This window comes from Brienomyrus brachyistius, chromosome 6 (genome assembly GCF_023856365.1).
Source record: "Brienomyrus brachyistius isolate T26 chromosome 6, BBRACH_0.4, whole genome shotgun sequence".
In the NCBI taxonomy this organism is placed as follows: Eukaryota; Metazoa; Chordata; class Actinopteri; order Osteoglossiformes; family Mormyridae; genus Brienomyrus; species Brienomyrus brachyistius.
In genome coordinates, this window is record NC_064538.1 from 8,150,364 (window position 1) to 8,178,358 (window position 27,995).

The 27,995-nt window shown below is 42.8% G+C and overlaps 2 protein-coding genes across 6 annotated transcripts; both read right to left on the bottom strand.

Annotated features, from left to right (window-relative positions):
* Window positions 1–1,965: 1,965 nt before the first annotated feature.
* acvrl1 (activin A receptor like type 1) lies at window positions 1,966–14,254 on the bottom strand. Of its 2 annotated transcripts, none has more exons than XM_049017354.1 (10): window positions 13,521–14,254; window positions 9,760–9,825; window positions 8,846–9,085; window positions 7,480–7,676; window positions 6,832–6,931; window positions 6,462–6,608; window positions 6,003–6,278; window positions 5,508–5,705; window positions 3,543–3,673; window positions 1,966–3,174 (listed from the first exon to the last, which is right to left on the bottom strand). In XM_049017354.1, the coding sequence occupies exons 2-10, from the start codon at window positions 9,821–9,823 to the stop codon at window positions 3,028–3,030; spliced, it is 1,500 nt and encodes a 499-aa protein (XP_048873311.1). In that variant the 5' UTR covers window positions 9,824–9,825; window positions 13,521–14,254; the 3' UTR covers window positions 1,966–3,027. The 2 variants fall into 2 exon arrangements, with proteins under 2 accessions (XP_048873311.1, XP_048873312.1); XM_049017355.1 differs by having other exon boundaries at window positions 7,480–7,673; window positions 13,521–14,251.
* Window positions 14,255–17,982: 3,728 nt separating this feature from the next.
* ankrd33aa (ankyrin repeat domain 33Aa) lies at window positions 17,983–27,966 on the bottom strand. 4 transcript variants are annotated; one of them, XM_049017949.1, is made up of 6 exons: window positions 27,053–27,966; window positions 26,768–26,920; window positions 22,256–23,039; window positions 22,030–22,159; window positions 21,401–21,541; window positions 17,983–18,912 (listed from the first exon to the last, which is right to left on the bottom strand). In XM_049017949.1, exons 3-6 carry the CDS (start codon window positions 22,601–22,603, stop codon window positions 18,095–18,097), a joined length of 1,437 nt encoding a protein of 478 aa, XP_048873906.1. In that variant the 5' UTR covers window positions 22,604–23,039; window positions 26,768–26,920; window positions 27,053–27,966; the 3' UTR covers window positions 17,983–18,094. The 4 variants fall into 4 exon arrangements, with proteins under 4 accessions (XP_048873906.1, XP_048873908.1, XP_048873907.1 ...); XM_049017951.1 differs by having other exon boundaries at window positions 22,256–22,595; window positions 22,834–23,039; window positions 26,768–27,966; XM_049017950.1 differs by having other exon boundaries at window positions 22,256–22,595; window positions 26,768–27,966.
* Between the last annotated feature and the right edge of the window lie 29 nt (window positions 27,967–27,995).

A 27,995-nucleotide genomic window follows, 5' to 3' on the forward strand; every position in this document is an offset into this window, starting at 1 on the left:
CATTGGCAGCTTTGCACAGACTGGGACCTCGGTACCACTGATGATGTTTTACCAGTCTGTTGTCTCCCATTGTCTGTCACAGACAACCATCTTTCATGGCACTTACCGCTCGCCTTGCCAAGGTGGTCAAAACAACTGGACATAAAAAGTAACATTTGAATGGCGTCTCTCAAGGATCCCGTTTGGCTGAGCAGAGCTCTGCATCGTGACTTAAATAGAAGGTTATGGACTAAATAGATCCTGTTGTTTAGGTATCCTTTATTTGTTATTCCAGTGTGAATTAAATTATTAACAGCACGTGAGTCTTTTTTACATGTCTTATAAGCCTCATAAAAACCCTATTTAAAACTTGAATCGGTCGCAGCATTTTGACCTATGAGTTAAGTTCCACCTTAAAATCTATTTTCCACCTTAATTGTCAAGGATGGTATGAAGCGTGATAACTGGCAGAAAAGAGATCACAGGGAGTTTTTTTTTTTTTTTACAATGTATCTATGTGTTAAATTAATCCCTGAAAGACTGTATGCTTGTTTAAAAGTACTTTACAGTTTTTGGTGCATAGACATATTGATATTTATGATGTGTAGGCAGCCATGAAAACCTTACTTACAGGGTGCATGAATGACCTGTTAGGTATAACTGTCCTTTTTATCGCTCCATACATTTTAGTATCTTTCTGCTGCCCTTGTGATAAATTGATGAATGTGTTACCGAAGCAGCATGTTCAAAAAATTATATATTCCCTGTAGACACAAAAATGTATCACTGAGATTCCAAATCTCGCTCGTGGCCAAAGCTCATTCGTATTTGCCTGGGAAAAAGTGTGTTTAGCATCTACAGTTTTCTTTTGCAATCTGAAGGCATTATCCATTTAGTTCCTTATTGCTTTTCCCTCCATGGGGATACTGTCCCCAACTTTGGTCTGCCACCGCAACATGTAGCCGAAAGCTTAGCTGTTATCAAGCTGTCAGATGTATCTGCAGATTTCTCAGTACAGACCGTGTGTGTGCGTGTGTGTGCTATGTCCAAATTTCAAGGCTGTGCAACTTGGAACCAGCCTACCGAGACCGTGAGAGAGAGACACAGGGAGGAACAGCAGACATAGCTGAGTGTTGCTCAGTGTTTAGGAAACAAGGACACAGATACTCCTGCAGTCTCATGAACACCCCTCCCTCTCCCCGCAACTACACATACACACGCTATTTTAAAAATAGCCCCCCTCCCTAACTTACCAGACAGACATGGGCTTTGAAGAAGCGTTATCTCTCTGAAGTCCTGAATACAGACAGATATATCCTCAGACAGGCATGTACAGGGTCCAAATATAGATAAATGGGTGGACATGTAGATTCATTGTATCATTCCTATGCAAACAACAATATCCATGCTTATGCAATTGTACATATATTCAAATTTTCAAAATTGTAATTTTTTTTATATATATATATATACACATGATTGTGTATGTTTGTGTTGAGCTGGGGAGTATTGCCAGTAATGCCCAGATATGGCAATTGCGTTGCCATGGAAAAAGGTATCTCTGATATTTGTCTGCTGGGGAGTAAATATAGCTCCATATGTAATTTGATCACAGGTGGTGGGCTGAATTTGATTCAAACTCAGATTCCTGTCCCCGAGTGCCGAGCCGCTTACTGGCTGTTGATCTTGAGGGCCATAAACCCTAGCATTTATAATCTTTCAACAGCAGCAAAACATTTTTGGACATGATTGTTGAACATCCAGCTTATACTGAATAGTTAATTAGTTGCTGGGCAAAAGGAGCTGGTCTAATATGATTCACTAGTGGTTTGAGTATTCCGTGAACTAGCAAGCAACAATAGTGCACGTGTCAACATGGGCAGTCATGGAAGTTGCTGATGTCAACATTAAATGTGAGATTACGATACACCTAGATTTTGTAGGCAAACACAGGCAATGACACAACACCATCTAGTGAACAGAGTATAGTACTACAAGTTGAATTTTTATTTTTTTATTTTTTTATTAAGTAATGTATTCCCTGGGAGACAGGCAGTACACACAGGAAGTACAAAATCATATTAAAATAAAAGTGCAGTAGAAATAGATTTTTAAAATAAATGACGAATTTTATTAAATTTCCCTTTGAAATCCTTTAAATGTGTTTAGCTTAGAATAAGATTAATGATTATACCGTCCTACCTCTAAACATAGTCACAGTGATTTACAAATATAAATACTATATTGAATTTAATTATAAAGATATTGTAAAAAAAATAAACTGAAAACATACAAATACCAACATAAAAATACATTGACAGCAAGCTGCATTTAAATTCAATGCTCATCAGGGATACATATACTTATACTGAGTGGCTCGCTTCAGAATAGGGAGTTGAGTCAGAGTGCAACAGAGACCTTTGTCTACCTAACTGTATGGAAATCCCTCACCATCTGCACAATACAATTATAGGGGCCCCATTAAGAGGAAGTCCAAACTAATTATGCAGAGCTTACACTAGTAACCCTTAGAGTTATGTGAAACTCTGACTCACCCTGCCCACGCTCACTTTTACAGGGACGCAGCCTTGCACATCTGAACTTTCACACATCCCAGCATGCCACACAATGCTGGGGTTTACTATGCCAATAAGCAGAGCAGCGAACACCTAGTCTTGTGCTTGGCTTTGGGGCGATGTGTGTGAGAAACCCACCGGACAGTCATACAGTACAGCGAGTGAAACGCTGAGAGACTGTGTGATATGTGCTGTCACACAGACAGCTCTGCAGTGCACAGTGCTTCCATCAGAACAGATTTAAGATCAGATCGCTCTCACTCCATAGCTCTGGCCAGGCTGTGGCAGACTCTCCGTGGTCCCAGTATTACATGGAAAGCCCAAGAGAGCTACACCCTTCAGAGTGGGTGTTAAGCTAGTAAGGTGCGTCATGGTAAACCCAGCAAGCAACAACAAGGAACAGAAAGGAAAAAGTAAAAAGCCACCGATTGGTGGAACGTCAATTTGACCATCCAATAGAATGGTCCAATACTTAGAGGTCCAGTTTGAGTTTGATCAGCTTGTAATCCTGGTCCTGGTCAAGCTTGGACAGGGTTTTACGTACACGCAGGGCAGTGAGTCGAGCTGCCGGGCTCTTGAACCAACACTCCTTCATGATCTTGGCAATTGTAGACAGAATCTAGACAGGAACAGAGACACTGAAACTGAAATCTGATTTAAACATGGCACTTCTCCAAAACAATAAATCTCTTGGAACAATGAAAATAACATACAACAGAAATCAAGTAACAAATGTGTCTGAAATCCCACAGGGTAAATTTCAGTAGTAAGCATGATATATATCCATGTTTCCATAAACAGACTGGTGAAAAACACCTTCTAACATAATTATTTATGGTCAATGCAATTTGGGAAAATGTTCACAAAAAACCAAACCCTAAGTAACGCTTAGGTGTTTTTGGTCTGGTGTGTTAGGCTGTGAGATGCCGCGTCCCCGGCTTGTCTGCAGGATGTGTTATAGCAGTAAATCGGCAACTGGGGACTCACTGGGTGGGAGTGCAGGCGGTTGTGGAGACTTGGTCGCTGCTGGTCTGCGCACACCACCTTCCTCATCTCCTCGAAGCTGGGGTCGGCAGGCACTGCATCAAAGAACGGGGCCTGGTACTCCTCGACAATTCCTGGGGCATGACAGAAACTGGCATAAACATTCCGGAACTTACTTCAGAGTACGTTTCATGGTGTGCTGACCATTTGCTGCATGGGTGTAGAAATGAACTCCTAGATGTGTATATTAAGGCATACTACATGCACTGTTTTAACAGTTAGACATGATACTGAACTGGTTTTCTCCTGTCTTGCACTTACACATAGCCAGCAGCCATGGCACCTGCAGTTTAGGAAACCCCCTAAAGCTAAGCATGTTTGGGCCTGAGACACTACTTGGATGGGAGACCGACTAGGAAAGCTGGGTTGCTGCTAGAAGGGGTGTTGGTGTGGTCAACAGGTTAGCTCATCTTGTGAACAGTGTGGACCCAAATGCCCCAGTGCAGTGACAGGAAAGCTCTGCTGTCTAGTGGGTAAGACATAAAACTGCGGTCCGGACTCTGAGGTCATAAAAGATCCCAGAACCCCATCTTTTAAAAGAGTAGGGGTGATACCCCAATGTCCTGGCTAAAACTACCCACTGTTTCAAATCTGGCCTACTCATCATACCCTATGTGTAACTGGTGAATTCCCTCCTGCCCCTTAGCTACTGTGTGCTGAGCCTAGTGGTGCAGAATGGGTGCTGCACAGTGGTGCTTGAAGTGGCTCCCCATCGCTTCTGTAAAGGGCTTTGCGTGTCTTTAAAAACGTTAAATAAATGCTATGCGTATTCAGAATCCAGTAGGGTCTGAGTCTTTCCTCAGCTCTGTATAAAACCAAATCTTGTATAGTCTTCAGATCGTCTTTCAGAAATGTGTTAGTTGTAAATTGCAATGATAAAATGCATAGTTGATTTGCAGATATGAACAAAAACACAGTTTTATTCTATAGTATAAACAAAGCATGTCTAATTTTATATACTAGAACAGCCACATGTGTAATTGTGAACTCTATTCAGGACCAGAATTATATTGAATTAAAAATGCAATCTTCCATACAATTAGATTTAGTTACACAACCTCCCAAGCTATTGAGTTATGTAATTCTGTACACATTCATATTGGACTATAACTGTGGGTCAGAGGTGCTATGGGATGCTAGACGGAAATGTTAAGACAAACAGCCTGCTATATTGAGAAGTAGAGATCTGACTTGTTCCCCAGAACTGTAGCATGTTTTTTCTCAACTGTGTGGAGTATTAGTGTTTGGGTGCTGAAACCAGATAAGACTGTTTATAATTTCTGAACTGCTAATCAGGACATGGGATGTGATATGGGATGAACACTGAGATGGCTGAGAAGCTGCAGATCATCTCTCCCTTGCTCTCCATGACAAGATTTTCCTTTCCCATTTTCACTCTTGTCACAAAACCAAGAATCTAAGAACCATTAAATTCAATCAGTCAATAAAAAATGCATAAAACATTCACATGCTGAGAAAGGCAGGGATCGTACTGTGTGGGAAGGTAAAATCTCAGTCAAATCCCACTTGAAATGCAGCCAAAACTTAATGCTGATGGGACTACCTGCTGTTTTCATTGTGCAGTTGCTGCTGTTGGAAAATAATGTTGCCAACAGTTTTTTGTTACTGAGATACTCTGGGTTAAAACTGATGTGTGGGACCACCTCCTGATTGTGGATTGTCAGCAGTAAGAGCCGCTTAAAAAACTCTGAAAATGAGCACTTTCTGCGGAAGATGTTAAAGAAAAAACAAACGGGGCGACTGCTTTCAGACACTTGGAAATGCAGAATGAAGTAAAATGTATAATATAAATACTGCATTTTCACGTGTGAATCCAGACACTATAAACCGAGGGCAATGTGACTGATCTAAAAGGAAATATGTACAAGAAATGATGATGGATTTTACCGTTAACCATAGTCCTGCGAGTGATCTCCCAGAGAACCAAGCCCAGGGCCCATATGTCTGTCTGTTTGTAGGACTCGAAGATGTCTGTCCGAATGCTCTCGTCAAGAACCTCCGGGGCCATGTAACGTTTCGTTCCCACCCGGGGGTTCGTGCCCACGTCCAGGTAGTCCGTAGTCTGAGAGTGCATGACTGCCAGGCCTGAAAAGACAGGTAGCTGTGTCACCAAATGGGGTCTAACAGCAGTGAATTCCTGCTCCTTCCAGCGGAACTCTTCAGAAAATAACGTTTTTGTTCTGACTCAATTCAAACAAGTGGGGGCTAAATTTTAAGTTAATTAATCAAATGGGGGCTAAAACAATATCACAATAGCATTGAAACAGTGCTGTATGACGTAAACCCACTGCAGGTAGAACAGCCTGAGGCTATCAAGATATACTGAGCAACCAGACAGCTGAAAACCAGGTATAAAACATAGACTTAATCCACCCCACTCACCCAGGTCGGCGATGCAGCACTGGCCATTCCTCTTGACCAAGATATTGCGGCTTTTGAGGTCACGGTGGGCAATGGCAGGCTTGCTCTGTGTGCTGCCTATCTCAGTGTGCAGATGTACCAGGCCGCATGCCACAGACAGGCACATGTGTAGACAGCCCTCAGGGTCCAAGGTGCTATACTGAAGGAAGTCATATAGTGAGCCCAGTTCATGATAGTGTGTAATCAGCCAGAGCTGGGTACTCGAATTTTTGGATGTCATGTCGGAGGCAATGAAACCTGTGATAAAATGGAAAGAAAAAGTTTAAATCACTACGGATTATACAGGACTCCCCACTGCTAAATGTTTTGCAGTTTATTTATGCACCTTAAAAGTATATTTCAAATTCTGGAGCAGACTCTGGTGATAAATTTGAAGTAGGCGACGGAAACACATTGCCCTCTGGTCGCTGGATGTCTCACCCAAGATGTTGTCATGTCGAAGCTGAACAGTGTTATAGATCTCGGTCTCACGAAACCAGGACTGCTCATCTCGAGAGGAGAAGATCTTCACGGCCACGTTCTCGCCCATCCAGGTTCCTCGCCACACCTCACCGTAACGGCCCTTCCCTGGGAGCAGAGTGAGGGGCAGTAGGCTGCTGTCACAGACAGGCACAGATTGACAGAGGGACCGGCCAAAACAGAACAGATTTCTCAGAAGACTCCTGTGCTCCACTTGCCTACGGTCGCTGTAAAACCCTCAGCTTATATAAGCATTTCGGCTGCTTTCTGTGAGCAGTAAGTAAGGCTGGGTGGGACAGTTTCAAAGTGTGAATGGAACAGCCTGTCTTACCCACACACTCCACAAGAGAGATCTGCCGTGCCATGGTTCTCTGTACCAGGTAAGGCAGGCCCGTGCCACTGCCGGACGTGCAGAACTCCTCAAATATCTCCTGCCAAAGATGGGGAGGCAAATTCCTTTTTACTGGCATCAGAATCACAAGGGACACACACACCCATGACTGCCAAATCTCTATAAACTCCACTTCACAAGAATCCTTAGCAGCAGTGTGTTAGAGCTGCAAATGTGAAACTCTGAAGCTGTTCTCTCCCCTCTTGCCCAACTTAATGTTGCGAAACACAAAGCCAAACTGATTCTGTGACTAGCAGGAAATAGGTTGGAACGGGTGGATGTATGGCAGCACATTAAAGTCCTGAATTACCCCAGAGTGGAGACAGGGCTGAATGACTGTTAAAAACCCACTTAGACTAGATCAAAGTTTCAGAGCTTGCTGTATTAGATTTTTAGCAGTACCAGTTTTGAGGAAAACTCCTGCTCCCAAATGATGAACTAATGCCTGATTTTTGGAAATTGTGTCTTACTAAATCTCATGAATAATCACCAGCTTCTGTCCACAGTCCCAACCACATGACAACCCGGCCGCTACTTGAGTTGGCCCACGTCTTGAGCGTGACCGTGATACGGTGGCATGAAACCTACCCCATAGGAGGGGTCCCCACCATGGGGAAGCTTCAGCATGTTGGGGTCATGGTCTTCCAGCCGCGTCATCCTAAGGCGCTTGTGATGCAGGCAAACCCAGCACACCAGGCCAGACAGGCCCAGCGAGAGAAGCAGCACCACCAGCAGGGGCACCCCCACCAGAACGATCATGCTCTTTTCCACTTTTGCCTCAACTACTAGACAAATGGAGAGAAGAATGGCCTTTATAGAGGAGAAGGGTCTGAACCTCTGGTCAGGGAAGGTGTTCACAGCTAGATTCAGTCCCATTCCTCCTCAGAGGTCCAACACAGTCTGTCTTTCTCCTTTATAGTACAGTAGCACCCCAGCAAGTTCTCCTAATGTAAAAATTTCATTTCCAGTTCAAAACAACAGACGATTTGATGTCATGCTTAGATCTATAAATCCATCTTTCTCCCATTGGCTTATCTGCTTACATGGCCACGGTCAGCCTTGAGCTTGTGTCAGGGAGCACCAGCACGTAGGACTGCAGAACACATTCACACACAATCAAACAATGAGCAATTTACTCTGCTGTTCATCTACAGAGGATATCTAAGTCTACACACCCTTACTGAAACTCAAGGCCTTTGGCACTGTTCCAGCTGTGCCACTTTCCGAATGTTGTGTAGGCTATATAAAAAGGTTTCCGGTATGAAGCGGTCTACCGTCCAACACTAATCACAATCATGTCCAAAGATATCATATACTTGCCATCAATGAAAGTGATTCTCATTAACGCCAAATAAAATCAGCTAATCCTGCAGGATTTCCAGCTACAATGCCCCATCAGCATTAAATACTATCATATATCATGATCCATAACGATATGAGAAAAGTTCTACAGGACCTTATTTTTGAAAGGTACCAGTTAAGAGAGGAACATAAAAATTAGGTACTGGATCCACCTTGGGGCACTGGAAAGACTAACATGTTGATAAAATGTGACTCCACAGGGACACACAAGGCTACCCTGCAAAGCTGATGACAGGACAGAGGGACAAACTAGGCTATTAAGATGCGAAAAAAAAAACTGCTGGAACTTCACCTTCCAGCATAAGGGCCTGAAGCGTCCATGCGATCGAAGTCTCAAAGTGGCCTGTTAATCGACAATTCATTTTTCTCTCGAATTTTATTTTCACGATCACATTAAATATGGAAAGATGCGTTTGGACAGCATCAAGCGGGTGACCCCGCCCACAGCCCTGGAGACGCCTGGTTCACGGCTATGATGAAATGTCTCCGGAATCAGCGTTGGCACCGAGTGAGAATCCCTGAGCTAGATTATAAAAGCACAAGGGGTCAACACTGCCTGAACGGACTGGAAGTGCTAGAGATGAGTACTGACCTGGGTCTGGTGGTACGGTGGTGTTGGCGTTGCAGAGGTGAGAGGAACAGCAGTGAACAAACAAGTTGGGCAGACGGGTCATGCACTGCTCCTGCTGGGCTCTCTGGAAGCAGCCCCTCTGGTCACTGCCCCCCAGTATAATGTAGAAGCAGCGGTCACCCCAGCACGTGCTGTTCTCACAGTTGTACCTGTTCTCACAGGCACAGAGAACTTTGCCCTCTCCTGGCGTGTCTGACGGTTCTGGCAGATACAGACACACACGTGGCGAGAAAGGCGTGAGAAAGTATCCAGTGCACATGTCCATCTTTACAGGAGCTGCCGAGACAGTGATGGGCCTCAAACAGATTACAGTGACATAACAGGGACTCAAGTGGAGTTTACAGTGAACTGCAATCAAATCAAATAAGTTCAGCTCAACCATGCTGACAGGATGACATTCTTAACAAGGAGAACGACAGAGAGACTAGGCCCAGCTGAAAGACCCTGAGAGCAGAGGCGAGGAGCAGGTGGTCTGTGTGCTCCCCTGGGGGCCGGCTTGTGCTTCAGACCCCATAGTGAAGCTGTCGAGGTCAGCGATAGGAACATCAGGGGCTGTCGTTTTATGCACTACAGGAAGACGCACGTTTCCTCTGCCCCATTGTTCTCAGAACCATCTCTGCATCTGCTCCCACCGACCAGCCACCAGCCACACACAGCCTCGTCCTCCGGGATCCACAGACAGTCCATGTTTTTGCTTCCTCCCAGCTCCATATTGCTGGGAGGGAGCAAAAATGTGTATTGTCTGGCAGGGAGCAAAAACATGGACAGACTATGGGTCACCAAGGACCGGATTGGGAAACACTGTGCTAACCAGATAGCACAGGTATAGGTATGTCCAGGAGATGGATTACTGACTACATGCAACCCAGACTTACCTGCTAGTCCCAGCCATAGTCCCAGCAAGGCCAGCAGCTGCATAAACACCTTGGCCCCCTTCATTCCTGTCAAGCAGAGAGAGCTCGCTCTTCATTTCAGACACCATTTGTCAGGGTCCATTACAGCTTGGTGCTTACAGCCAGGCTCAAGGGAATTTAAGGCGAAAACTATCTGATAAAACAGATCATAATCTCACCACCCCTGTGACTGACTCAGCATGCACTGGATGTGGAATGGACTTCTCTGGCTATATGGGATCATTTTGCATTGTGTCAAACAACGTGGACATCTCTTTTTTTGCAGGTGTTGACAAAGATGCCTGTCACTTGCAGTGGGCTACTGTCACAGCTGTATACAATCTGCTGCATAGCGCAGCAGAAACTAAGTAGGTGTGACATCATTCCCTGCACCATCCACACTTTCATGCACTGCTGTAAAACAAGAATACATCAGCAAGTACTTGACATTTGCTTTGCTGTCCTTTAACAGTGATGTTGCATCATTCTCCCTTATTTCAGTATCTATTCTAACAGAGTTTAGATAAATATTTGGAGACAATTGAAATGAATTAAGATGGTGCGCCTTCTTAGTTGACATAATTTTAATTGAAATAGTATTTTCACTGCCTCATGCCCATTGCTTCCGGGATAGGCTCCGGACCCCCCGCGACCCAGTAGGATAAGCGGTTTGGAAAATGGATGGATAGTATTTTCACTGCCTCGTGCCCATTGCTTCCAGGATAGGCTCCGGACCCCCCGCGACCCAGTAGGATAAGCGGTTTGGAAGATGGATGGATGGATAGTATTTTCATTTTATTTATTATCTACTATCTATTGCTGCCACACTGATAACCTCTTTGCCACATTTTAAAAATCAATAGAAAGAATATTGAACTGTTTGTAACTGATAAGGTTAACTAAACTTATACTCTCCAATCTGTTAAAAAAATTACATTTTAATGTATGAGTAAGTGATAAAGAATATCTGCTTATTACTTCACTAACTTCTCCCTTAGTTAACTTCTGGTTTGGTCTCAAGCTTAGTCTATCCTGATTAAGGTCTTCAGTTACTTTGGTTTCTTTTTTCTATGAAACCAAATCGCCAGTTTCTTTCCCCTTCATCCTCCTTCCCTGCTCTCTTTCCATCCGTCTGCCAAACAGCCATCTCCTTCTCCCACTCTTTCTCCTCTTCTCTCTGGCTCTCCTTCTATGGTCATCCACTCTCCTCCTCCCACGTTTGTTTGCTTGACTCTCGAGGTATCTATACTAAAATAGAGAGCGCGGGTCCCCAGTCCACAAACAGAGGAAGTTCTGAGCACAAAGACAGCGGAGTGAAAGGGTCCAGGCAGTCTGCCTGCTTCATAATTGCGGCACTTAAATCAGGGAGGCGAGAGCGTGGGCGGGGGTCTGAATGCCGGCCCGGCTCGCCGGCTCCGGGCTATTCCGCATTCAGAGTAAATATTGACAGTTATGATTCCTGCCATTGAGAAACAGCGCCCAACCTGGCACTATTTTACATCCATGCGAATAGGATGGGGGTGTAAACGGGACACCGGGGGCCTCGGTCTGAGTATATCGGAGCTGACTGTCCTCCGTTACAAATCCAGTGTTTACCGTCCAAAGTGCCAAAGTGTTAAACTGAAGCTCAGGTCAGACTTAAGGTTGCATGGCTCTTGTGCGAGGCTGGCATGAAGCATGGATTGTACATGTTTCACCCTTGGTGGTGACAGTTTTTGGGGGAAAAAAAAATCTTCAGAACGAGAAAAGCTTGTCCCTGAAGTAATGCTTAGGCAACCAGAATACATTCTGCAGGGATGAACCTTGGGAGTGCAGGGTGCCTTATTTAAATGATCAGTATTGTAATATTTGCTTATACTACATAGTTTGCTGAAATTATTCCTATGATGGTACGACCACCTGTCCTGGCTTGCTGGCGCTGTGGGAAAATCCCAAACAGATCCCAGCCGGAGATGCTAAAGAGTCCAAGAAGACTTAGTGAAATGGCGGATTAATGTTCAGCATCGTGCTGCATCAACACCACACTGATAACAATCCCGTGTAAATCATCGCAGTCAGATTCAGACGAAATTAGCTCAAAAGCATGCCGATGTCAGGCGATAGCAGCCACCCACGGCTTCCTGTATCTTGTTTGCATTACGACATCATTGCCTTAATCACGGGCTGCCCTGGGCACATTAAGGTCTCCTGCTCCTTGCATGATTTAAGTCTCCAGGGACAGCCATCTCCCCTCAGGAAGCAGCTAACTGTGCCCCCAGATGGGAAAGCATGGCATCCGGCAGCACCAAACAGCGTCCGCTTCGCCGTCCAGGCCCATGGCAGGAGCCCAGGGCGGTTTCCTCTCTCCGTTATTACGAATCAGCTCCCGCTAAGTACCCGCTGGGGGGGCCCCCAGAGGGCAGGGGAGTGTGCTGTTGCCCCTGCCTTACAAGCACTGGGCAAGCAGCAGCCCTCCATCCAGTTTCACGACTCTAATAGAAGGCCATCAAAACAGCCTGTAAGTCTGATCCACCATGTTGCATGATCTCGACCCACATTATGTCAGTAATAGAACCACATTGTAAATTAAAGGGATTACGGACAAAAATGGTCTGCCCAAGCTCATCCCATATCTAATTATTGTAATTATTAGGAGTAGCCGAAATTATCTTGTAAAAGGGGAACAGTAGGTTGTCAGGGATGTCAAACGGTAAATGTCTGATAGTGACTGTCAGTGATTTTGACATAGATGGTTCCAAACCCACTGTGGATTATATTTCCTTAGTTAAATTAATGTTATGTTCATGGCAAAAGTTTGTATCTAAGTAGAAAAAAAAATGCAGAACACGATGGCCCATTACCTATCACTACACATCGGGGGTTTTGGGATAGAGCTGCTAAAACATCCCAGATACGAAAAATTACTGACTACCTGAGGATGAGTCTGAGTGTTTTGAGTCCATAATGTACTGGTATCTCTGTAAGATGACACCTTTGGGGCTGAGATTCAATCGCTGCCAAAGGGCTACATTCAAGCACAATGACGGTGGCCCCAGAAAGGAGAAGTGACATACAAATCTTTTCCCCCCAGTATTAGCTGCAGCCTGTAGCCCTCCATATTTACCAGTAAATATTTAAAAGCAGAAGTAATGTTTTTTCTTCAGATATGCCCTTGGAACTGCAGTGCCTTCTAATCCAAGTCACAAGCAGCTGAAGAGAAGTCAATATATGATGAATATATGGTGAAACACATATATTAACATATAATTCGTTCCATAACTAGCGCGTTGTAATGGTAAATGAGTTTAGCTTGCAAGCCACAAGTTATCAGGCTTAATGGTAAATTCCAGGGTTGCCAAATTCGGTCAGCTGGCTGGAGTGAGATTTTCAGTTCAAGTCTGCACACACATTTACATGCAAGTAAGAGTTTTATTATCTTGTAGATAGTCTGTAAGGTTTGCAAAGTACCCCGACGCTTCCGATGTAGCTAATCTTAAATTCATAATGGAATAATATAAATTTGCCGTAAGATTTCCTGCGTGAACGCGACTCTGACAGCGGGATCGTCACGTTATGTAAATGTTTTATGTTACGGATTATGTAGGCTATACGTTTACATACAGGCGTTTGTACGTTTCTTTGTGTTTATAAACCAAGTAGGCAACATAGTGTCAACAGCTTATTCCAAATGCAGAACTGGATCTTGTTTTAATCATTATGAATTATTACAGGCATCGCGCCGCCGACGGCTGAATCGCCTTTACCTGAACGCTTCTCTTCCTTCCACAAAAGTTTCTTCAATCGTTTCTTATTTACGAAGCTCCCAAAACAGTCAGAAAATCAAAAATACGCCACACATGGCCCATATTAAAAAGCGGAGTGAGCTGTAATATGTTCCAGAAGTCTATGGCGAAAAATGAAAGAAAGAAAAAAAACAACGCAGAAAATCCCCCAGGCTGTCCTAACCTTTGTATTAGTGTTAAACTACATTTTTTTCCATCCCACTACACCGTACAGTTTTCTCTCATCAGGAGGAATTAAACTTCTTCTGCAACACATTCCGCCAGGCACGTTAGCCAAGTATTTCATACGTTCTGTAAAAATGTAATCGCAGTCAGAAAGAAATAAGTACAAATTAGAGCTGCGCCAAAACATCCGTGTATAGAAAGAAAACGTCCAGCCCAGAGTCTGCGAAGTTGAGAGAGATTACTGCTGGCTGCAAGATTTTGCGTGGAGAGCTGTATCTAGGACGGGATCTCCCCCTGTCTCTGCGGCTGATAAAGCGAGAAGGCAGATTTGCCGTTTGAAGCCGCACTAGCCGCCTTCCGCCCTAACAAACTAACAAACATTGTCTGCGTGTCCAGACTCCATCCCTGGGCAGACTGAAAGAGGCTGTCGCGTTCCTGATCCTACAGCACGATAACATATTTTAAAATATTATATAGTCCCACCCTTTGTTGTATCTGACGAGGTCCGTATGTTTCTTGGACGGCTTTCCTGTTGCTGCCGAGCCATTTAGTTTGTTCCCCCCCCATCTGGCGCCTGTGCCTATGGTAATATGTATCCGCGACTTCTCAGTAATTTTAATGGATATGTATTAGATCAATATGTTGTCCATGCAGACAAAAACTGTTGTGTCAAGTAATTTTTATTTATTTTTATTTTTTAATGTAATTCGATCGTTTTAGAACTTTTTGTGTGTGTGCGTGTCAGCGCAGCTGGAATGTGAACTGGGTCCCTAAGCAAGGACGCGATAGTCAAACCCGCTGGGACCGGCGCAGCAGCCCGGCTCCACAAAGACAGCCGGCCGCAGTAAGACGGGCGCCGCCGATGGAGCCGAGCCTGCAGGAAGGCCGCCAGCGCTCGCTGTGGGCAGGGCTGCCGCGCTGACCTTCCTGTACCAAGAAAGAGACCCTGGCGTGATCTCTATAGATCACACATTCATTGGTTGTTGTTCTCGTTTAATTTGCATTTCCTCCCCAGAACAACTAAAATAAATTACATATAATTTTATAAAAATGCGTAAAATACTAAAAGAAGTCAGTATAGAAAAAACTGAGCTAAGTGGGGTGGTGTTTGTTTCAGCGGGTTAGGATACTGTGTCTGCGCAGAAGGTAGCAGTTTCAAATCCCAGGATTGGCTGAGTCGTTTCACCTTTGGGCACCTTGCACTCTCAGGAAAAAAAGGGTAACAATTTGTACCTTTGCTTGTTACTGATGCTTTACCCCTGTAATTGTTCCTTTATGTACCATTGATGGTACATTAATGGCATTTTGTACCTTTGGGATGTTCCTCAGAGCCCATTTCTCTACCTTAAAAGGTACATTTACCTACAGCTAAGGGTACAAGTGGCAGATCCTTGATGGTACAGCCCCACTGACAAGCAAAGGTACAATTTTTTTCCGTTTTTCTGACAGTGTGAACAAAGCCCTCAACCTTCAATTACTCCAGGAAATGCCTAATCAAATAAAATGTAAATGATGCTCGCTTAAACTGCATAGAGAGCTACAATGTTTTTTTGTGGAAAAATGTTTCTGGATAATTAATTAGGTACATTAATTTCTATTAAGGGAATCGCATCCATTACAATCCAGCGAGGTCAAACACAAATAACTTATAAATAACTATCAGTGAAAAATGTTTCCTTTGCAGTCATCGCTCTTTCTCATGTCTCTCAGTTTATATTTTTGCCCCACGTCTTGATGCACAGCTGGAAATCCTCAGATAAAGGCTTTAAGTAGAAAACAAGTCATTATTAGATTCATAATTTTTCATCTTTCTCATTTATCAGTGACATAATGAGAATATGATGTTCCGTCGTTTTCACCATGGGTCAAAGATATAAAAAATTCCTTATTGCGGACTCACAGACACTTAAAAAAAATATACTGGGGAATAACAAGAATGGTTATTATAAACTTATTTATGTCAAATCAATGACAACTTCTATCAACAGTATATATAGCCAGCATTTCTCTAGAATATTCTGTCTTCTCTCTGGGTCTTCAGGCTTTTCAATGGAATGTTCATTATGTTAGTATCATCATAACAATAATGTCTTTTTATAAATGGAATGTAAGTTAAGTGTAATCAGTGGGTTACTACTCCCAGTTTTGGATGGTTTTGCTGAACTGTCTAAGCGTGTCCTTCATCAGTCCCGAATGTCTTCCAAATGGACATGTATTTTTTGCTTGTGGCAGAACCAGCATATCTGCCACATATATATTTCTGGCTAAATTAATGACTAGAGGTCCCTTTCAAGAGCCATTGATTCACTGTCATGCTCTCTCTAAAATAGCCTTAGATATTAAGGTCAGTGATTTTAAGATTATGAATGCTGACTTACGCTGCCTTTTAGGGTTATTTGGCCTTTTCTGCATGAAAAATGAATTCGACTGCAGAATTTCGCACAGAGGAACGAAGATTGTTTATAAATTGCATTTTTAGAAAATAGGGAACTTTCTGTCTCACAATAGCCACAGTAGTTTAGTCACAATGAAATGCCGGTCATATTCTGTTTAGATTTTATTAATTTATTTAGTACATATCTAAAGGAAACTCGGACACCGTTATTTTGTGAAAAATCTCACTTGCCTGTATCCCACCATAAGCCATTTTCTCCAGATACGCACTGGCCTGTCTGTCAGAGGACAACCTTTGCACTGGGCAGATTGTGGGAATTATCCTGTTTCCCCACTTGCCTCTTGTGCTTCTGATTGCCTTCAGTCAGTCGACAGCCCCCCCCCCCCAAGGCTTTCTGCTTCACACTTGCATGATTATTGCTATTGCGTGGTGCAGTACTGAATGCAGTTGTTCCTCTTTCATTCTGTTGTATACTGTTCTAAAGACTGACATTTTAATTTAATTGCTCTAAATTGTTCTTACATGCCCATATGGGATTTATTAGATACCGTACCATAATTAACCCATAATAACTGATGCAATTGTTCACAGTAGTTGCATTTGTCACAGAACTGTTGCATTTTTAAAACATTTACACCCCCCTAAAAAAACAGAACAGAAACAATTTTGTTGTCTTTGAAAATCTACCCATGTATACAATGCATTGGTTTTATTTTCCTAACAGTGTATATGAGTGTATACACACCACCTCTATGTCAATGTGGTGTGGTGGCTGATGTCTTATTTTTAGAGCATTTTCTTCAGCCTCAACCCAGTTTGTATGGAGTATGTGTGGAGTTCTGCTTTTTTTATCCCATGGTTTATGTGGGTTGGCCTTTCTAAATTGCCTGGTGTGTGTGCCCTCTGCTTCCCGTGGTGACACTGAATTGGACAGATGTCTTATTTACATGGATACAACAAACGTGCTTTTGTATCTTTGCATGGCAAACATCTAAGGAATAATGGGGGAATCTGAGCATAAGTTACTCCAGAATCTCCAGAATTTATTTGCCCTCACTGATTGCACATCAACGTTTATTTGTTTGTTTCTCTGCAGTTTATATTTTCACAATTATTCTGTCTCGTGGCGAAATTTTTGTCCACGCTGTCGAATCCCACTCTTTCTGGTTGAAGACGCTCAGGTAAAATCTTGGCATCTGTAAACGGAAGTTTAGTTTCATAGAAATGTTTTTGGAAATAGATTATTATTTGCGTTCATTTGCACACTATTTAGCCCTTCACAATAGGCACAGAGGTTGCTGGGGAGAAAGACTTCATGTAGTCAAAATTAACCCTTTAAGCAGACAGTTTTCTGTCTGAATATTTTAAGTATCAGAATAATATCTGTTGAAAAAATATGGGTAGCAATATATACTGTCACGCCCGGCTTGTCCGCTCCTCGTGTGTGCCACGCCCCCTGATTATCCTCGTGTGTGCCACGCCCCCGATTATCCTCGTGTGTGCCACGCCCCCGATTATCCACGTGTGCTTCCCCGATCTTGCCCAGCTGTGTCCGATTATTTTCGCCCAGTCTTGTGTATTTGAGTCCACGTCTTGACCTGGTTTTTGCCCGTCATTGATGTTAGTTAATGTTAGTGGATGTCCTGTTCCCTTCCCAGCCGTCTCCCCTAATAAATCCCCAGTTTACCCCGTATTTCGCCTGCCCGCTTACCTGCCCGTCCACTTACCCGCTCACCGCGAATCCTGACATATACAGTATAGATAAGACAAAATATTGATACATCAGAAGAATGTGTTTTTATAAGCATAATTTAGCAATTCAAAAGTGATTGCCATTGTCATAATTTTTCACTTAACCTCTGTAATAGTGGGAGATTAGCTTCTAGAAAAAGCCAATGCTCCGGTGATACTAAGTCTTGTGTTTTAATCTCCCCGCATTATACTGGGCGTCTTCGTTGTTGACGCCTGTTTGGACTCAGTGCTTCACCTTCTCTGTCCTCTGGGTCTTATGGTTCTTTTCTTTGATTAGCGCCTCTTGCTCTACATTGAGCCTCTCTTTCTCCTCCTTCTCCTTGGCCTCCTTGTACTTCCACACAGGTGGCTTCAGGTGGCGTTTGGACATTTTCTTCTTTTTCTCCTTCTTGGGTGTGCGTTCCCCTGACTTTATCACCTTGATCTGAGGGATGGAACTGGTGGGGAAGATGCTGTTATGGCGCCCAAGGTGACGCGGGAGGTAGCTCCGTACACTGCTGCAGGCTATGGAGAACCTAAGGACATTTGGCTGAGTGTCTGAACTGCTGGAGGTCAAGGGGATGGAGGAAGTAGAGCTGACAGGAGACTCCATGGCGGAAATTAATGACGGCTCTCTCTGCTTGCTCTTTGTGGACTGCTGTGCCAGTTCTGGTCCTGCCATACGCCTCTTTCCCACCTCTGGGGGGCTGGTGAGATGGAGTGGGCGGCACCCGGTGACCACCAACGGACTGTGAATGCTGGTGGTGATGCGGACCATGTGGTCCAACACGCCGTTGTCCTGGGGATCCCTGGGAAAGCTGATGGTGAAGGTGGACTGCAGGAACTGGGCGAGCTGTTCTCCCTTCGTCTTGGCTGCTGTTGCCTTGGCTACCAGCTCATTCAGATCTGCCCACTCTGGGGTGTATCTTTCACAGAACTGTTCCGCACAGGGCTGGGTCATCAGGCGCCGGAGTTTCTGGAATGTTTCAAAACGACCGGTCTTTAGCGCCCAGTCCTCAGCGATCCTTCCCTTTGCTGTGTCTACGGCATTCACATTGGCTCCTAGTCAAAGGGAAGGTGTAGAGAGATATGCAAAAAGATGCTCAAACAATTTTTTTTGTAATGCTAGCAAAAAGTAATTTTCTCCCCTAAGTATTCAAGGAAGAAAGAACAATTTTATATTTTCATTCTACCCCATTGAAACACTTCAGTCTGGATGCTTCATCAGACTCGTATGCATTGCCAGTCAGTGATGGTTTTCTTTTAATACTTGACACATTATTATGCTGGAGAGGTAGCACCACCCAGAGGAGCAGAGCACCTCTTCTTGTTGGATAGAGATTAAGAGCTCACTTGCTTTTTTGCAACTGAGGAACCCTAGTTGCCTGTAACCCTCTGTTATGTGGCAGGATGATCCTGGTAATATTTGGCTGCCACAGAACTCCTCCTTGTGGTTGTCAGATGGCAGTATCAGCTATAGGAGAGCAGGAGACAAAACTGCCAGCCAATCTGGAGCCACTACTGCCACTATTTTTTAGAAGAATGAACAAATAGATCAATAAACCTTACTGGAAACAAAGACTGCATTGTATTACTCTTTTAATTTTTTAGGTTCTTTAAGATGGCATTGACAGATGACAGCATGTTATACATGACAACAAGTTATTGTGTGTTTTTTAATGATCTTTCTTCTTCTGTAAAGCTTTGCCTGTGTAGAATGCGTATGACGTTGTTATGTTGTGGTTTAAATGGACTGCATTTATATAGCGCTTTTCTACTCCTACGAGTACTCAAAGTGCTTTACATTTTATGCCACACATTCACCCATCCACACACCGGTGGCAAAGGCTGCCATTCAAAGCGCCAACCTGCACACCGAGAGCAATTTGGGGTTTAGTGTCTGTATTGTAACTATTTTACCAGGGCAAGTTCTTTGATTATGGATGTAGAGTGACTCTCGCTGGACTAATTCTTCTGATAGGAAAGTAAATGTACCAAGCCACCTTTTGAGGATCAAGTGAAATAGTCTTACTAAAATATTGTGACTTTAACAGCCAGGGTTAAATCGGAGGTACGGTCTAGTTCACATGGGGTCTTTTGTATTTTACCCCTGAGTGGTCAGGGGACAGCTTACATAATCACCTTCACACCCATGAACGCACTGTGAGGTAAGTCCAACTCACCATAGGCTAATTAGGCTAAATGTTAGTGATGTGCATTTAAATGTGCAGTTTTAAATAGGTCGTGTTAAAGCAGAAATAAAAAGTCCGACTGGACATTTTTTTAATGATACTAGTCTGAGGGAATGTGGTAGCAAGACTGTCCATTTCTTATGGTCTCTGCCTAAACACGGCTTCTATACTGGAAGATAACTACAAGTAATACAACATGTCACATAACGAATGCTGAACAGCAGCAGACATGGTGAACCGACAAAGCAAGGACAAGAGATTGTTTTGATCAGTGTTCAGATAGTGTCAGGAACTCTGGTTGGCCAGAAACAGGGAGGAATGCAAGCTGTGTCGGGCCGATCTGGACGAGGTGAAATATTATGTTCCTGGCATTCCAGAATATCCTGTGCATGGAAGAGGAAAAGGAACTGACATTCTTTCCTACCTACTAGGTATTTTTACTTTTCCCAGTATTATATACAGTATTACAATATTAGTTGTCCCTTAAAGTCTTACTTTTTAAGTACAACAGATGAGAATATAACTGAAATACAGATCTTTTTAATCGCACCAATTTCTGCACCTTTGCAAAACTGTGTTGTTAATTATGAGAAAAGAACAGAAAAACAGGAAGAAATATGCAGGATGAATTTGGTAACTATTATTAAGTTGTGACTGAGAATGCTGAAGTGAAATGAACTTTAAATAGGTCAGGTAGAGTCACGACAGGCTAATCCACATTCTTCTGAGAGACGTTAGAGATTAGCAAGGAGATCAGAAAACATGTCCTCAGATGTGCCTCTTAGTTTCTGTGATTCTTGCACCACTGTTTGTAGTTGGAGGGTCCTACACTGCGTTGAGCTTGCAGAATGCAATGTGAACTGCTGTCAATGGAAGCAGCAATGTTCTGGATGAAAGTGACTAATAGAATTTGTAAGCGTATTCAGAAATGAAGGAGCCTGTACACTTGACCATGAATAAGGCATAGATAGACTCATGCTGAGCGTTTCATTGACATTATAACAGGGACGCCCAAAAATTCACAGGTGAACTATTTTGTTGGATATCAATCGATGAATTTTTCTTAGTTCTGCAGGGAATACTTTAGAAGGGGATGCTTGTCCATTGTAGGCTGGATACTCACAATCGGATAGTAGGGACAATTCAGAGACACCAATACTAGAATAGAGAGATATAGACACATCTCCCTTGGGCTTGTGGACCAACAATGCTAGCCGCCGAGTCACCTTGCCACCGCTTGATTTGGATTTTACACTGTAATCGTTTGCATCCGTGTGAACCCTGTAGAAAACCTTGAGCAGCTTTAGACACTGAGTAACTGCATCTGGTGGCCTCCCAAATACCAGCCAGGTGCTCACCGGCCATGACCAGCGCTGTCACACAGTCGTCACGGCCCTGCATGGCTGCCTTGATAAGAGCGGTGAAGCCCCGGGTATCCCTGACCTCCAAGTCCACGCCGGAGAAGTAGTTCAGGATGTAATTCACAATAGTGATGAAACCTGAAGAAACAGGACAAGAGGCTGACAGACGCATGGCGACACTGCATCCTCACTGCATCCTCACTGCATTCTTCACTCGCGTTTTCATCAGTACATCTATAGCCTAACCTACTGTTTAAACATATTAATGTTCATGGTTTTTGGTGCGTAAAGTGTTCTGCCTTTATTATCGAAATAAGTTCTTTGGTGCTACATTGAGTATAGATTGATTATACTTCCTATACAGAATACTTAAATACCCATGAGACACTATCTTGAGATTGCTCCTAATTGGAACTTTAAGAAAGTGTCCCCATGTGCTCCTTGGCACTCTTCCTAGCCCCCGAGGCCTTGTGTTTGATGATAGTGATGTCATGTTGTTTGTGCTATTGTTCGTTTGGGAATGTGTGCCTTGCAGTACAATGGTCGTCACAGAACAAGGCTGAGCAGCTTTGATCACCAGAAACACATGAATGACTAGAAAGCTGCGACGTGCTTCCTGGGCAGACCTGCCTGTGATGCCATCATGAGTGCTGTGTTGCCGTCGTTGTCCCGATGGTTCACATCCAGGAAGGGACAGTGGTACAGTTCTAACACAATGTCCACAAAGCCCTCGCAAGCCGCCAACATCAGACCATTCTGTCATTGAACGCAGCAGAAATACAACAGCAGCAATCAGTGGTTTGGCGTTAACTAGCGTGAGTCCCAGCACTGTGGATGGACGGGTTCTCCTACCCTGCCATTGATGTCAAGCTCCATGACCTCCGCCTGGGTGACACCCCTCTCCAGGACTCTGCGTACCGTCAAGGCTTCGTTCCTGGCACAGGCCTCATAGAGTGTAGTCCCAGGGCAGGACCAGTGCTTTGCCCGCTCATAATCAGGGAGGATCGAATAATCAGAGAGCAGGCTCCCTGAATCCGATTCATCCTGGGAAATGGACACTTCTGAGGAGTCATCGAGCAGACCCAAGCCCAGGTGGGGGTCCTCCGTAGCCGGGGTATGGATATGTGCCATCTGGCTCCTGTGGTCATGCACAGTCCAAGGACCCTGGCACAGTCTGCATCCTAAACAGTTCCTGACCATTTAGGTGGAAACAAAGCTTAGAATGTGGACGTGAGCCAATGTCACAATGGAAAAGATTCGAAGACCATTTGAAATATGATTATATGCTGATTTAACACTAAAACAGATCATTTAGCTTAGATTATAATCACCCTGTTTTTTTAATTATGATGATGACATTACAATAAAATAGGGCACAAGGCACATTATGGTAAAATATTGCTTCCTAGTAATACTCAAGTACCAATCACCACGGCAGGGGGTGCAGCCCTTCCACAAGGCATATTTAACGAGGGAACGAGGCTGGGGAAACCGTGGATGGGTGCCAGTCCATTGCAGTTAGGGTTGCAAAGGGGTGTAAAATTTCTTGTAACTTTCCAAAAACTTTCCATGGGAAGTTAAGTTTGGAATTTTAGAAATATTGAACTCCTTGGAATTCCACACAAGCTGTCAGACACTGCAACGAAAGCAAACACAGAATATGATTTATAAGCAGTGTTTGGATGTAGAACCTTATTTTGGATCACATAATTCACAAGCATTGGTTACACAATGATATCACTATTAGTGCCATCAAGATTTTTTTTAACTACAGTTAAGTTCCCTGTTATAGGCTGCAATTTTGCATTTTCCAGATTATTCCTATTAATTCCCATTTATTCCCGTTAATTCCCATGGAAAGTTTCCCAGAATTTTCTAACCCTAATTGCAATACACATAGGCATACACACACACACACACACACACACACACACTCATCCATAATGGGCAATTTAGCGAGTACATATCATAGGACTGTGGGAGGAATCCCATATGACTATAAAATATATAAAAGCATCACATGCTTTGAGAAGGTATGAGATAGAAAAGGATTTATGCTCAACAAAAATCTCTGACTGGCACCCCAAGGCAAACCAATTCATTGAGATTCAGATTCAGAATATTTTATTGATCCCTGAGGAAATTATGTGGTTACAAACCGTACTGTGCAAAAGTCTTAGGCAGTCCAAAGAAATGTTTAAAGCTGATTATCTGGGTAGCAAGTGTACTTTGGTTTAGAACACAAAACACAATTTAACATTAGAACATGTGCAAATTAAGAGTAACACAACAAAAACTAGTAATAATTTCTTCTGTTTTCTAAAAAGTTACTGATATCTACTTGGATGGCTAGATGAACACCGCTTCAGTTCCCAAACTTCTCCTCAGGGGCACCTCAGCCGCTCCATGATTTTGTTAAATTTCACCAACAGCTCAATTAAATAATGAAATATATCGGTTTAAAAAGTCAGTGAGAGATTGACTAGCTGTATGAGGTGTGCTAGTGGCCAAGTCAAAAAATACATGGCTGCACTGGACGGTCGCTGCAAATACTAGGATGATTTTAGCAGAGGTTCTGAAATGGCTAAGCTGACACACTTTGACAGGCATAATATCATAGTTTTACACCAATGTGAGGATAATCTAAACATCATTTTCTTTGCCTGCCTAAGACTTTCGCACAGTACTGTAGTACCAGGCCTTATGCAAAAGATTCAGAAAGATCGCTTAATAAAGGAATGCTACAAGGAAAAAATTTCAGTCAGTGCTGTGTTTTACTTCTTAAGAGAATTGCTGTATAGTCTTATTTTTAAGTCCGTGAAGTATCTTTATTTTCAGAAATATTTCAGCAAAAATGATAATAGAGTGATAAACAGTGAAACGTGAAACAGTAAAATTAAACATGAGCAACTATGATAAATTATCAAGGACATCAGGAAGAAAGATTGTGTTTTTTTAGCACTTTCATTTGTGAAATGCTTTTAGTAGAGGTATATATAACTCTATATGCCATGTTTTCAGACTATGTGCAAACCAGAAAATCCAAATGAAATCTGCACAACATGGGGAAAATGTGCACACACATGGACATTGGCTTTTTACTGCCAACTGCGTAGGTGTCAAGCTTTAGTACTACCCACAGTGCCACCCTGGTGGTGTGTTAGACCCTCGTAGCTCATTTTGAGTGGTGGTTATAGTGACACCATGTGGTATAAATTAACTCGTGAAACAAAGTCTACAAGCCTCTCATTGTGTTCCAATTGGAACAGTATGTTCTATCTGGAAAATCAGTCTAAAATAGACAACCTAGTGAATGATGAGTGGACATAAATCCATCTCTAAAGCTGAAGCCCTCAGACACACGCAAACCCCAATGTTTCATTTTAAAGTTCATGACAACATGGTTAGCAACACCATGCAGTTATTTATTTGTCCTTTGAGGGCAAAAAAATCTTTGTTCAGACATTTTAAATCAATAAGTCAACACATATGACAAAGTTTCTCTTTTAAAGAATACAGTTGTCTGCGCATTAATAAAGGATCGGCCTTTGCTTATTCTTTGTGTCTGGTCCAGTTTATTTGTGGCTACAGCTTTTCATCATACTTATTTTTCACTATTGTTCTCCTCTGTAATGCACTGTGGAAAAACCCAAGCCTGGCATTGCTTAGCGTGCATTTTCTGTTGCCCAGGAAAATGGTGTTTTCTATTTAGTAGGTCTGCTCTTCAAATTCGCATTACTGTAGCCGAGGGCGGTTACTGTTGTCAGTAATGCCAACAATCAGGCAGAGACTTTTGTTACAATGTCCAAGCGAAATTTGGGAGTTTCCAATTTTTACCTAAATCTAAATGCCCAAAAGAGAGCAATCGAATCCATATTATGATTTAAACGCAGGACTCTGCCTTGGTAGTGTAACACGTGGTACACAACTGCCACCTGTGCAGGAGGTTGGCTGCCTTTAATTGGCTCGGATGGAGCATATGGCCTGAAGTCCACATGAAGCCATTGCCCTACTGTTACATCTGTCACTGACAGTCCCTCACTCTACGTCCAAATCTTCATGGCACAGTTTTTTTGCCTCTTCAAAATAATTATTAGTAGTTGATAAGGGTAAACTACTACTCTGTGAGGTAAATACAGTACATTTCCTGCAAAATAACTAACTTAGGTAACAGAGATTTGGGAGGGGCAGGATTCACAGACCTTATGTTAGAAATAACAGGGCACTGTTGTTACTAGGTCTTCATATTTGTCATTACAGACTTCTAACAATATAGCACAGTTCTATGTCAGTAGGCATCTCTTAGTCATCAAACTCATTATTCTATCTATACTCTATTCATGTCACTCAGTGCAAGAAGATGCTTGCAGTTTTCTAATTACTGATAATTACTCATTCTGAAAAAGCATTGCTTATTAGTGATTCTCTGCTGCTTCCATCCAAAGTCAAAATGAATTACAACCATGCCCATTTATACAACTGAATATTCTGCTCTGCCGTACTGAAGATCAAATACTTTGTTTAAGAGTCCAACAGCATCTCCTGGGAGTTGAGCGGTCTTTAGGCTATAAGTATGCCCATAAACATCTTAATGACTACCACCCCAAAGGCCTTTTGTTGTTGTGTCCCATTTTATTAATTAAGTGTGGTTATGAGATATTTTTACCCATTTCCCTGGACACAATTGATCATTGTACGAAACTGGTCATAATATTTCCTATGAAACATAATTTGACAAAAAAGCCATACTTGAATCCTTTCTCTCTCTACCCTTGGAAGGAATTACAGAGCTCTCCAAGTCATTGAAATACCATGGTGAACTCACAATAAGCTGTCCAATCACAATCCACTTAATGAGAGCTGTCAGATACACAATGGAGAGAAAGAAAAATATGTCTGGGTTTTCCTAAGGGTCATGTGATTATTTTTGGCAACCTTTTCGAGTTACACTGCTGGGTCTTTCTCTGTCGCAGAGAGACAGAAAAGAAGATAAGGAAAGATGATTAAAACAGGGAAAGCGGCTCTCCTTTGCAGAATCACAATTGTTTCCACAGTTGACATTTAATGTGATGGAGTCTGTTGAATGGGGCTGTCATACGCCCAGGACCCATACAGGACACTTGGGCTGATATGAGGCGTGTTCGCAAACGAACCCTTGCCATCCCATTCCATTAAGAAGCGGCGTCTGTCCCCCTACCCCCTACCCTGCCCCCCATCCCAAGCTGAGCACGGCTGCATAGTGGTGGTTCCTGTATATTACTCATAAATACATCCCTGAAAATGACATTTAAAATAACAATCCAAGTTTTCCCCGTGACAAAGATAATAGTTAACAGTTACAGTAGTAGCAGACGTTTCACTTACCGTTAAGAAAGCCAGCATCAGGTGTAGATGGTCCTGCTACAATGGAGAGAAGCACAGCTGATGGGGTGGCCTCTTCTGATGGGGCCCCGCTGCTCTCCAAGTGTCTTCAGAGTTAATGCTCCAGCCTGCCTCTTACTCCTGTATTTTTGCTGTCTGAACGTTAAGAGGATCCCCCTGAGTCTTCATGCAGGTGCTCTGTTTTATTCTGGAAGTGTGCTGCCGCTTGTCTTCCTTAGAGGAGATTTTATAGAGGGATTAAGAGGGAGTAATAGTAGTAAGCTTTACCTGCTAATAGGCTGAAGGCCCTGGGTCTCTCTCACTCTCTCCTCCTCTTCCCCTCATCTCCTGTTTTGTCTCCAAGCTCTCCTGAACTTTGAATTAGACGTTCTCTGCTTCTGTGAAACAACTCTTACATAACATAACGATTAAAGTAATGCAGTCAGTTCGCTGACTTCCGCATGATTAATGGGATATGATACAGGATGAATGTGTAGAGCAGTTTCCTTCTTTGAGAGATGCCCTTAGGAGTTACAGCAGAACTTCCTCCTTATGTGACCCAAGGCTTGAACAGTGATCGGTTAATCACATGACCAGCTTTGACCTCACTGGTCCACGATGACTCTGGCAGTTTTTAATGCTAAAGATTGTCCATAGATTTTTTTTTTCCGAAGGATCTGTGCAATTGTATATATACATAATAAATCATATTATTAGTAGAATGATTAATTTATGCAATGTATTTTTAAACTGCACCACAACGCCAACCGTCAATAAAACCAAAATTAATATATATAACACTGAATAAAGTAGATCTTTAAATAAAGTGCAAATATATGATGATGGATGCTAAGAGGAAGAAAACTTTGATATATCCGCATCCGAGTGCTGATTATCTAAAGAAGGAAAACACAGTGTCTGGTAGATAAACCTTTGTCTGTTGTTATTTGGAAGAAAACTTGAATTTTATCTGCAGTGCAATGACATTACAACAACCAGGCAGAGGTGATATGTAGGCCTACACATGCGGATACATACTGTATGCAGTCACAGTCAGAAATGGGCAGAATTTCAGTTAAATGTATTTAAAATATGTATTTCATTACTTCTGAGTTTTCTGCAATTTGTATTTTGCTAGACAGGAAAAAAATAACATATAATTTGTAACAAACTACTTTGAAAGATTGTATTTTATGTATTTAATACATAAATATTAATATTTTATGTATTT

Coding starts and splice junctions, on each gene's coding strand:
- acvrl1 (XM_049017354.1), bottom strand. CDS start 9,823: ATGAAGGGGGCCAAGGTGTTTATGCAGCTGCTGGCCTTGCTGGGACTA. Junction 9,086..9,759: donor ACTATGGCTGGGACTAGCAG/GTAAGTCTGGGT, acceptor TGTATCTGCCAG/AACCGTCAGACACGCCAGGA. Junction 6,279..6,461: donor TCGACATGACAACATCTTGG/GTGAGACATCCA, acceptor ATTTTATCACAG/GTTTCATTGCCTCCGACATG.
- ankrd33aa (XM_049017949.1), bottom strand. CDS start 22,603: ATGGTCAGGAACTGTTTAGGATGCAGACTGTGCCAGGGTCCTTGGACT. Junction 21,542..22,029: donor CATGATGGCATCACAGGCAG/GTCTGCCCAGGA, acceptor CTGTTTCTTCAG/GTTTCATCACTATTGTGAAT. Junction 18,913..21,400: donor GACAGCGCTGGTCATGGCCG/GTGAGCACCTGG, acceptor CCCTTTGACTAG/GAGCCAATGTGAATGCCGTA.